The 10,813-nt window shown below is 42.3% G+C and overlaps 1 protein-coding gene across 2 annotated transcripts; it reads left to right on the top strand.

Annotated features, from left to right (window-relative positions):
• Positions 1–382: 382 nt before the first annotated feature.
• LOC138683324 (purpurin-like) lies at positions 383–9,327 on the top strand. Of its 2 annotated transcripts, none has more exons than XM_069775003.1 (6): positions 383–497; positions 1,411–1,528; positions 4,109–4,245; positions 5,058–5,170; positions 7,188–7,400; positions 9,089–9,327. In XM_069775003.1, exons 2-6 carry the CDS (start codon positions 1,412–1,414, stop codon positions 9,097–9,099), a joined length of 591 nt encoding a protein of 196 aa, XP_069631104.1. In that variant the 5' UTR covers positions 383–497; position 1,411; the 3' UTR covers positions 9,100–9,327. The 2 variants fall into 2 exon arrangements, with proteins under 2 accessions (XP_069631104.1, XP_069631103.1); XM_069775002.1 differs by having other exon boundaries at positions 5,043–5,170.
• Positions 9,328–10,813: the final 1,486 nt, after the last annotated feature.

Raw genomic sequence — 10,813 nt, 5'->3', positions numbered from 1 at the left:
TCTATCAGCTCCTGCAGGAGGATCACCTTAATTTGATGATGCAAGTATTGGAAGTGCTTATGCTAGATCTACCCAAGGCAAATGAGCAAATGTGAAAACATGCCTATGCAGATGCGTACGTCTTACGTCTGGTCCATGAGTTTCTGATTAACGTGTAAGGAGCAGGAAGAATTGAATGAGACAAGAGCATGGTACAGGCACTTCAGCAGGCTTATTAGCTTTCTGGGCTGCTTTTTCCATTATGCAAAAGCTGTGTTTGTATTAGTATAGCAGTCAGACCCACCAGTATGGGGATTACTGTTGGTTTTTACGTAATGGATTATCCAAGATTAAGCGTTTTATTCAGGCACATGAGCAAAAATAACCAATTAGAAACTTTGCAGACCCATTATTTAAAGGCAGATGGAGGGCAATTCACACAAAACTCTCCTGCTGACTACAGCTCAAAGACTGTAGCAGAGTAGTCTCAGTGACCTCCAGCATCTCTGTCCCAACAGGTAGGTCAATATTCAGCAGAGAAGAATCAGGTTAGCATCTCCTAAAACAGAAAACTGAAGCTTGTGGCTGCAGTTGGGAACAGAATAGCTACTTGGGAGTTTGGAAGTCCAGGGTTGGACTCAGCTCAGTTTTAAATATTTTTGTTTTAACTTGGCATCAGAACAGATATTCAGGCATAAATATTCTGCAAGAGTGTCTAGGTAGGTGCTCTCTTCTCCCAAAGTGTTGAGACCAAGCATATTGGAATATGGGTGAGCTGGCATAGACTAGGAGATAAATACAACTTTGGCCAGCTTGCAGCTGTGTTGTTATAATGGCAGATCAAACCTCCAGAGATTGAATATCATCTGTTAAATTTGTAGAGGAAATGATCTAACTGAGACTATTGTTAAAATGTATTTTGCCGTTAGAGCAGACAGCCAGGAAATGCCTGATTAGGTGATGAAAACTGGACATAAAGAATACAGTTTTGCCAGTTTTAAAGCAAAGTGAATAAACACCATGAAAAATTTAGAAACTATGTATTTCCAACCAACAAGGTTTTGCCAGAGATCATCAGAACATTTTTGTTGTTGTTGTCAAAACAAAAATTCAATTAATTTCTAATTTTATCAACTTTTATCAACCTTATCCAGAGTCTGTCTTGATTTATAATGTAAAAATTATATGAACTGCACTATTGCTAATGGAAAGCAAAATACTCTGTCAAAGTAATTGTCATTGGTGGTCAGGGATACAGATCTGGCTGGATTCGGGCATAGCATTTATCCAGGTTTCTCAGTGAAATAGTACTGTGTTCAGCATGGAATGAAACTAGTTTTAAAATGGGAGGAATGTATTTGTAGGCACAGCACTAGCTATCCATATGTGCTACAAGAAATAAGACTCTGCATGTTTATTTTTTTCTTGCAGGATGAAATATGCACAGTATGTTTTCCTGGCATTGCTCTTCTCTGCTGTTGAATATAGCCTAGCTCAGACCTGTACAGTGGAGTCTTTCTCTGTGAAAGACAATTTTGATCTGAAGAGGGTAATTATGACTACTTCATCTACTAAACATAATATACCAGGAGAAGCTTCACTGTATAAACTGGTTTCCCAGTGTATAGGATGTATTAATGTAAACGTTGTCATTAGAATGTTATCTTTTTATATATAATGTCTCTGGAACATGTTTCTGCAGTTCATTCTTGCTAGTGGACATTATGGTAACACAGACCACAGAAATGTTGGGGATGCTAGACTATTATAGTTGACATAATCTTCTATTAGCTCAAGTTCAGACTGGCTCTCAGTTTTGGGGAATCCATGAATGGAACACTTTTTAGATTATCAATAGAAGGAAAGGTCAAACAAGTACCCTGGAGGACTTAGATCCACTGCTGTCCATTCTTGGGATTTAGGTAAATACAAATTTTTAACTAAGCTGGGTATCCTAAACAAAGACTGTCTAACTTCTAAATAGGGTGTCTTATTTGTCTGCCTCTGAACAGAAAACCAGGGCTAACTTTGTTTTGGATTGGTCCAGAATGGTGTGCCAGTACCTGTTTGGACTGGTTGTCTACAGAATACGCCATCATATCATTTCCAGCCACATCCAGAATTTGTGGGGTTCCAGAACTTTTTTCCTACAAAATTGGCCTTGCTGAAAACAAACATATTCCTGGGGAGAAAATGCTTTGAGAACTCCAGTGTTTTGATAAAGCAGTGTTACTCTTAGCCTCATGTATTCGGAAGTTGCAAATTCTATCTCAATCTTCCTTAAGCATGTAACTTCCCAGACAGATTTCATCAATTTAACTGAAGAGTTCAATTGATCAGTGCTGTGTTCTGCTTCCCCCATTATTTCTACTGATACAGGTAATTTTTGAGGTGCTCCCAGTCATGCAATCACTTGCTTGTACCCTATTTTGATTTCAGCACATATTGGTTTTAAATTTTCAAGGTCACTTTTTTCTAGGAATTTTATTCTTCTTAATTTCATTTCAGTTCCCCCTATTGCTAGTCACCCTAACATACTCTTTCTTTGTCATGGACATAGTCAGCATTTTCTACTTCTCTGTATAGACACTTTACACCATTAGAGATCATGAGCAAAAGCTTGACTTTAGCCTGTCAGCCACAACAGGAGAAACTGGCTAGTGGCTCCAGCCAGTTTGATTATGGCTTTGTGGCTATGATTTGGTCTCCTTATTGACATCCTTCACAAAGAAACCAAGGTTTAAATGGGAACAGAGAATAATTGAAATGATTCACGGCAGTAAATCCTGAGTTATGGGTGAAGCATTTCAGGATGGCATTTTAGAGAAGATTACATTGTTGCGCCACCACTCCATGAAAGTCTCAAGTGCTAAAGAGTAAATGCATAAAGAAATTCAGACTTCCTAGAACTATTTCTTTTAATGCCTACCTCACAAAAGAGCATAGAGGTGAGTGTTGAACTGTATAGCAGAACCTGTGTGGTACATACCCACGCAAACTCAGACTTTTACCATAGGCTAGGCAGTGGCTAGTCTTGCAGCAGTGATTAATCGAGACAATTGTATTGGGTTTGCATGGCAAGGTTTTGGTAGCAGGGGGGGGTCTAAAGGGGTGGCTTCTGTGAGAAGATGCTAGAAGCTGTCCCCATGTTGGAGATAGAAAGTTCCAGCCAGCTCCAAGACGGACCCACTGCTGGCCAAAGCTGAGCCAATCAGTGACAGTGGTAGTGCCTCTGTGATAACATATTTAAGAAGGGGAAAAAACTGCTGCACAACAGCAGCTGGAGAGAGAAGTGAGAATATGTGAGAGAAACAACCCTGTAGACACCAAGGTCAGTGAAGAAGGAGGGGGAGGAGGTGCTCCAGGTGCTGCAGCAGAGATTCCCCTGCAGCCCATGGAAGACCCCATGCCAGAGCAGGAGGATGCCCCCGAAGGAGGCTGTGACCCTGTGGGAAGCCCACGCTGGAGCAGGCTCCTGGCAGGATCTGTGGATCCATGGAGAGAGAGGAGCCCATGCTGGATCAGGTTTTCTGGCAGGATTTGTGACCCCTTGGGGGACCCACACTGGAGCAATGTGCTCCTGAAGGACTGCACACCATGGAAGGGACCCATGCTGGAGCAGTTCGTGAAGAACTGTAGCCCATGGGAAGGACTCACATTGGAGAAGTTCATGGAGGACTGTCTCCCATGGGAGGGACCCCACGCTGGAGCAGGGGAAGAATGTGAGGAGGAAGGAGCGGCAGAGACAATGTGTGATGAACTGATGGTAATCCCCATTCCCCGTCCCCCTGTGCTGCTGGAAGGGAAGAGGTAGAGAAACTCGGGAGTGAAGTTGTGCCTGGGAAGAAGGGAGGGGTGGGGCTAAGGTGTTTTAAGATTTGGTTTTATTTCTCATTACCCTACTGTGATTTGATTGGTAATAAATTAAACTAATTTCCCCAAGTCGAGTCTGTTTTGCCCATGACGGTAATTGGCAAGTGATCTCTCCCTGTCCTTATCTCGACCCATGAGCCTTTCATTATATTTTCTCTCCCCTGTCCTGTTGAGGAGGGAGAGTGATAGAGCGGCTTGGTGGGCACCTGGTGTCCAGCCAGGTTCAACCCACCACAACAATAATCTTTCATTTCAGTACACAGGGAAATGGTATGCTCTAGCCAAGAAGGATCCAGAAGGTCTTTTCCTTCAGGACAATATCTCTGCTGAATACAGCATTGAGGAAGATGGTACAATGACAGCATCTTCCAAAGGCCGAGTGAAGCTTTTTGGGTAAGTGTGTGCCTAACTTCTAACTCTAGCTGATAACATGATATACTAAAGAGATGGTGTGAATGGTGATTTATCCTAAGTGCACAACATGACTGAGTTGCTATTATCAACAAGACAAGCTCAATAAAATTAATACCTTAGAGGCCAAAGGTGATTGAGTCCTGGGTTAGTTCTCATTCTATTTCTGGTCTAGGCCCATGATAAAACTATTGTATAATTGCCAATTCAATGATAAAGTAAAGTCTTTAATGATAGGCTGGTAAAGCAAATAAATTGGAATGAAAAGAGGGGAGCCAGTGTAGCCTGTGAGAAAGTGAGTAGGTCAACAGGTTTGAGGGAAGGAAATGAGTGTAAATGAGTGTTACATTAGTGGGTCTTTCAATGTGATATTGTTTAGACTTCTTTGGAAAATACTCAGTTAGCTCTTGGATACTTTTATGAGACCTGAATAGACAGATGGAAGTCCCTTGGTGATGGCTACCGTAAGGGATTACAACATGTGAAGGGATTAAGTGGTTTTCTGGGTATAGATAGAGAAGAAAAACAGAGACTTTTTACAGGTTAATACTAACTCTGCTGCTATTCAGTGTTAACTAACCAAAATATTTAACTGGGTGAATAATGGAGGAAAGCAGGCTGCCCTGAACCCTAGGTTTAATAGCAAAGCACTCTAGGATATTTTGAGACAAGGCGAAATGAAGTTGAACAGATATGGCATACAATGTATGTGGGAAGAATACTCAAATTATAGTTGTGTATTTCTGAATGGCCTCTTCGGAAATCATGCAGGATCTCAGTGGATGTCATTACAGGTTCTGGGTGATTTGTGCTGATATGGCTGCTCAGTACACAGTGCCTGACCCAACCACTCCAGCAAAAATGTATATGACATACCAGGGCCTGGCCAGCTACCTGTCCAGTGGTGGTGAGTGAATTTCTTCATCCCCTTGGGGTCAGTCTATAGTTTATGGTTGCCAAAACTTGTGTATTTCAGTATATGAGCAGTCAAAACAGCTAAGCTCAAATTGTTCCAAATGGAGAAAAAGCATCCTTGGAGGGGGAAGCTTTTTCCAAGGTTTTTATCTCCACAGAAGGGGTAGAATTCAGAAATTCCCCAGGAAGCTTTTTATCTCCACAGAAGGGATAGGATCCAGAAATTCCCCAGGGACCCTACCTATCCACCAGTTTAGTTAACAAGGAAGACACAGCTTAGAGATAGCTGACATTGCAAATAGGCTTTGTACAGCTGAGCACTGTGCTGAACCTAGGGAAGCAATTCTTCCTGGACTCCCTGAATTCCTCATAACTGGTGGGACATGATACATGAATCCAAATCTTCATCCCATCAACAAGGCACTGATCATGTCAGGCAGGCATGGCAGAAGTTTGCAGCACTACCTTAAGTCCCTCTCATAGAAATTCCTTGTGTCACACCTCATTTATGCAGCCTTCATACCCTGTAATTCCTTTCTGAATCCCCCACAGCTGTTCGGTTGCCAGAGAGACTAATTCTGGAAGTTGGGCAGATGGGATTCAACTTGTTAGTGCATGACAAAATACATTCCTTCCATACTGGAAGATAAACTACACTAAAATGTACTCAGCTGAAGAACAAGTCTGGAAAATAGAAGCCATCTTTTACTGAGACTATTCATATAAGTGTCCTGGTTTCAGCTGGGATAGAGTTAATTGTCTTCCTAGTAGCTGGTACAGTGCTATGTTTTTGAGTTAGGTATGAGAAGAATGTTGATAACACTGATGTTTTCAGTTGTTGCTAAGTAATGTTTAGACTAAAGTCAAGGATTTTTCAGCTTCTCATGCCCAGCCAGCGAGAAAGCTGGAGGGGCACAAGAAGCTGGGAGGGGACACAGCCAGGACAGCTGACCCAAAGTGGCCAACGGGGTATTCCATACCATGTGACGTCACATCTAGTATATAAATTGAAGGGGAGTGGGGGCGGGGGGGGAATTGCTGCTTGGGAACTAACTGGGTGTTGATCGGCGGGTGGTAAGCAATTGCACTGTGCATCATTTGTATATTTCAATCCTTTTATTATTACTGTTGTCATTTTATTAGTGTTATCATTATCATTATTAGTTTCTTTTTTTTTTGTTCTATTAAACCATTCTTATCTCAACCCACGAGTTTTACTTCTTTTCCCGATTTTCTCCCCCATCCCACTGGGTGTGGGGAGGAGTGAGTGAGCAGCTGCGTGGTGCTTAGTTGCTGGCTGGGGTTAAACCACGACAATAAGAAATATGATCTGCTTGCCCTTTGTCTCAATACACCCACCTAGACAGGAAATATAAAGAGATTTTGTCATCTAAAACCTGAAGAGATGTGGTCCAGCTAACACCTTTAGTCACAGAAACCAAATGTGAAAATGCGCTAAAAGTTCAAATCTTGGCTGGACAAGAGTCTATCTTGTAGAGATACCCAGCCTTTGTGTTAAGAACTTCATGGCTATTTCTATCATCTCAATGAAATTGAACCTGTTCTCAAGATCACACTTTCCCATCATCCACCTTGTAACCCTCCGGCCTGTGCTTCAATCCAAGCTCTGGAGCTCTCTGATAGAGAGAGCATGGATGTGTTTGATGCCTTGGTGTTGGCTGTACTCTTGTCTGTGTGGTAGAGAGCAGACAGCAACAGGGCCAAGCTCAGCCCATAGGGAGTCACCCATCATTGGCACTTTCTCAGCACAGCTGCCATGTGCTATAACAACACGATGGGAAACATGGTAGATTCAGGGCACATCGTGTTTGCCCCATTCTTCACCTCACAGTGTAGACATAAGCTAAACAATTAGAGGTGACCTTCTGTCCTTTGGGAAGATGTCCCTGTCAGGTATTATAGTAAAGTCTCCATCTGCTAGAATAGCACATGCATGCCTTTGCTCTGTGTTTTCCACCATGACAAACACATCTGATTTGATGTTTCAGGGGACAACTACTGGGTGATTGACACCGACTATGATAACTATGCTATTACCTATGCCTGTCGTAGTCTGAAAGAGGACGGCTCCTGTGATGATGGCTACTCCCTGATCTTCTCACGCAACCCTCATGGCCTTCCCCCAGCCATTCAACACATTTTGCATCAGAAGCAGGAGGAAATCTGCATGTCTGGCCAGTTCCAGCCTGTGCTGCAGTCAGGTACTTTCAGTGACTTAAATGCATTGGATTGACTGCATTGGCAGCTTGTAGGACCAGGCAATTGCACTTGCTGTAAATGCAAGAGCCATTGCAAACTAATTTTTACTCTTTTAGAAACATTTTTTGTAGTGTCATATTTAATAAGAATGTGGCTGCAAAGCAAAGTCTGTGGAAGGGAGGGTGAGTCAGATTTAGGGTGGTTCTGCAACCTTTATTTTTCCTTTATAGCAATCCTGTGCTCTGAAGCTAGCACACTATGAAAGGAAGAATGTCTTTGTTATCCCAAAAGAATCACAGAATAATTTAGGTGGGAAGGGACCTCTGGAAGTCTTTGGTCTAGTCCCCTGCTCAAAGCAAGGCTAACTTAAAGCAGGTTGCTCAGGGCCTTGTTTAGTCAAGGTTTGAACATCTCCAAGGATGTTCCAACCTCTCTGGGCCCCTGTTTCAGTGTCTGACAACCCTCATGGGGAAAAAGGGTTTTCTTTATAATGAGTCAGAATTTCCCATGTTGCAACTTGTGTCCATTGGCTCTTGTCTGTGCAAGTGCGAGAAGTCTAGCTTCATCTTCTCTACATCCCCCTATTAGGTAGTTGTAGACAGCAATAAGATCACCCCTCCAATCCCCCATCCTTAGCCTTTTCTTCTTAAGGTTGAACAAGCCCAGTTCTGTCAAGCTCTCCTCATATATTACAATAGATACATACAAAGGCCTGGACATAAGATGTTTATGAACTTGGAAATGCTTGGCATGACCACTTGGATAACATTGCATTACCTTCACTCTGAGCACTGTTCCCTACAGGAAAAGTCAGTTTCAATAAGGAACACACTCATCCTTCCTAGCTGTCAGCGTGATTTGATCCCTAGACTTCCTGTGTAACAGAAACTACAGAGACTGAGGGGCTCTGAGCAGCGGTTCTGCCAGTGTCTGCTGACAGTGGGAGTGAGCTGTTGCTCCACAGAAATACAAGTGGATCAACAGATTCTTTTGCCAGGTCTCACAGCTGTTTTGAGAGTACCTTTGACTGGAGTTATGGAAGCTCATCTTCCAGCTCATCTGCTGTCCCTGAGATGATGATATCAGTTTCTAGTGTTATGCTGGAGGCAAGAACTCCACTTTTTTGGTAGAATGATCCCAGCTTAGCTCCCACACTCTCTATATGCACACCAACTTCGCTGGAGATGGGCCCTTAACTAAACCAGATTTGAGGATCTAGACTGGGGTATTGCCTCATTAGCATATATGTTAGGCCTAGTTGGACAGGAAGTAGCCGCTAAAAATCTCTGAATGGCACGTCATTGTGTGAGCCAGTTCTCAGCTACAGAGCACATATGGGCATCCTGTAAGGTCACAGAGCTGGTAGAGGGATCCCTGTTCCTTGCACTCTGTATTGCTTCCTGTAGCAGAGAAAGGGTAACTGGTTTGTGGGCTGAGTGTCTAGGTGTTAGAGTAAGCTAAAAACTCATGACTCTTTGTGACTGGTGAAGGCAAACAGAACTCAAAACTGTCCAACAGGCACAGAACAATACAAACAGTCCCCTTGATTTAATCTTGTACTGTGGTTCAGGAGTGCCCTAGGATGGCTGTAGCTACAGTTTCACTGAGGACTAAAAATGCTGTTAAAGCACTGGGATGGCTTTGCAAATTCATTTGCATGGACTAAAGTTCACTTTCTCTTTCTTTACAGGGGCATGCTAATAAATATACTTCCGGTTCTATCTTTAAGCATTGAAACCAGACTTCTTGGTCTTGAAGCTGTCATTCACTTTTAAAAAAGAAAATCATAGTTTAGACTAGTGTTTTACTCCTGAAAAACAAGAAGAAGGTTATGTGTTTGTAACTTGTGTGTAATACATTATTGATAACTGAATTTTCAAGGGAATACCTAATGAGGCATTTGTCAATAAATGTTTTTTAAAAAAATTTCTTCAACTGTTTCTTGTTACATACAGTATGCCTCTTTTACCAGCATTTCTATTTTAATTCTGAAGTTATAAAAACCTGTTGAACAATAACTCTGAGCTGAGACTGACAATGTGCTCTTTGCTACATATCTTACTATGCTATATTTCTGGTACATGTTAATGTCCAAAGATCTGCACTGAGTATTTCTAATCAAATTATCGAGCTAGTATCATAACTAAATAAATAAATAAATAGAGCTGAATCAAGAATGTAACAAAGCAACTTGTTCTCTCAATAACCCACTGCTTTAACTGAGCTCCCACTTACGTTGTCCTGTGGCCTAGGTAGTAATTTATTCCCCACTGCCTTCCTCCAAAGTTCAATAGCTGAGCAATACAAAGGTGATAGGGTTTGTGGCTAAGAATTTCACAGATGTAGGGGGAAACAAAGGAATATGACCTAGAAGATTCCTTGTAAGAAAAGGGGGATCTAGATAAGCATTTTTCAGCCATATATTTCACATTCCTCATGAGACAATCACATTCACTTTGAATGGTTTCCTATGAATAAAACTACCAGTCCAGAATCACATAATGAACACTATATTGAACCCTACAGTTTGTCAACAACACAGGGTTTTTTCAGGTCATAATTACTGATGGTACAATGAAAACCAGACTGTACAGACCTGGCCCCTGGGGCATTTGCAAAATGTGTGGCACAATATTAGCCCTGAGTGAAGAGCTTCAGAGTAGCAAGATCATAAGGCAGCCTCTACAAGTTGCTTGCATAATCTGTTATCTACTGCCAATCATTATCTACTGTATCTGTTCGAAGGAGCATATAAAATGCTGAGCAAAGGCTGTTCTCCAGGGCTACCAATAGTATCCTAGAGATGCAGGGAGTTCCCTCAAGATGAGTTTACTTTTCCCAAGATTCCTATCCAAGACTCCTCAGCCTATCAGCCAACAGAGAAGACTATTAGGAAGAGGTGTTATTTGCTTTCCAAGTCTAGAAAAGCTACCTTAAACAGAAAGTAAGATAAGTGTCAGTCACCATATCAAGCTAAGGACAGAAACAGAAAAGCAGCAGGAAATTCAAAAGGAAAACCTTTTAGGTAAAGACTATCAAGGTTTATTGGGTTTATGTGGCAAGGTTTTGGTAGTGCTGGCAGGGAGCTGCATGGTTGGCCTCTGTGAAAAGACACCAGGGGCTGCCTCCATGCCAGACAGAGCCAGTTCCAGCCGGCTCCAAGATGGACCTGCTGCTGGACAAAGCTGAGCCAATCAGAAACAGTAGCACCTCTGTGATAAGAAGGAGGAGGGGGAAGAGGTGATCCAGGCACCTGAGCAGAGAATCCCCTGCAGCCCATGGAGGAGACCATGGTGAAGCAGGTATTTCCCTGCAGCCCATTGTGGCGGAAAAAGAGTTAACTGCAAGGTTCAAGCAAATGATTTATTTGAACTTCACTTACAGACTTAACACACCACTATTGCAGGTTTTACAG

The sequence above is a fragment of the Haliaeetus albicilla genome, chromosome W (assembly GCF_947461875.1).
Source record: "Haliaeetus albicilla chromosome W, bHalAlb1.1, whole genome shotgun sequence".
Taxonomy (NCBI): domain Eukaryota; kingdom Metazoa; phylum Chordata; class Aves; order Accipitriformes; family Accipitridae; genus Haliaeetus; species Haliaeetus albicilla.
The sequence above is the reverse complement of the archived record's forward strand: the minus strand, read 5'-3'. Positions and strand labels throughout refer to the sequence as shown.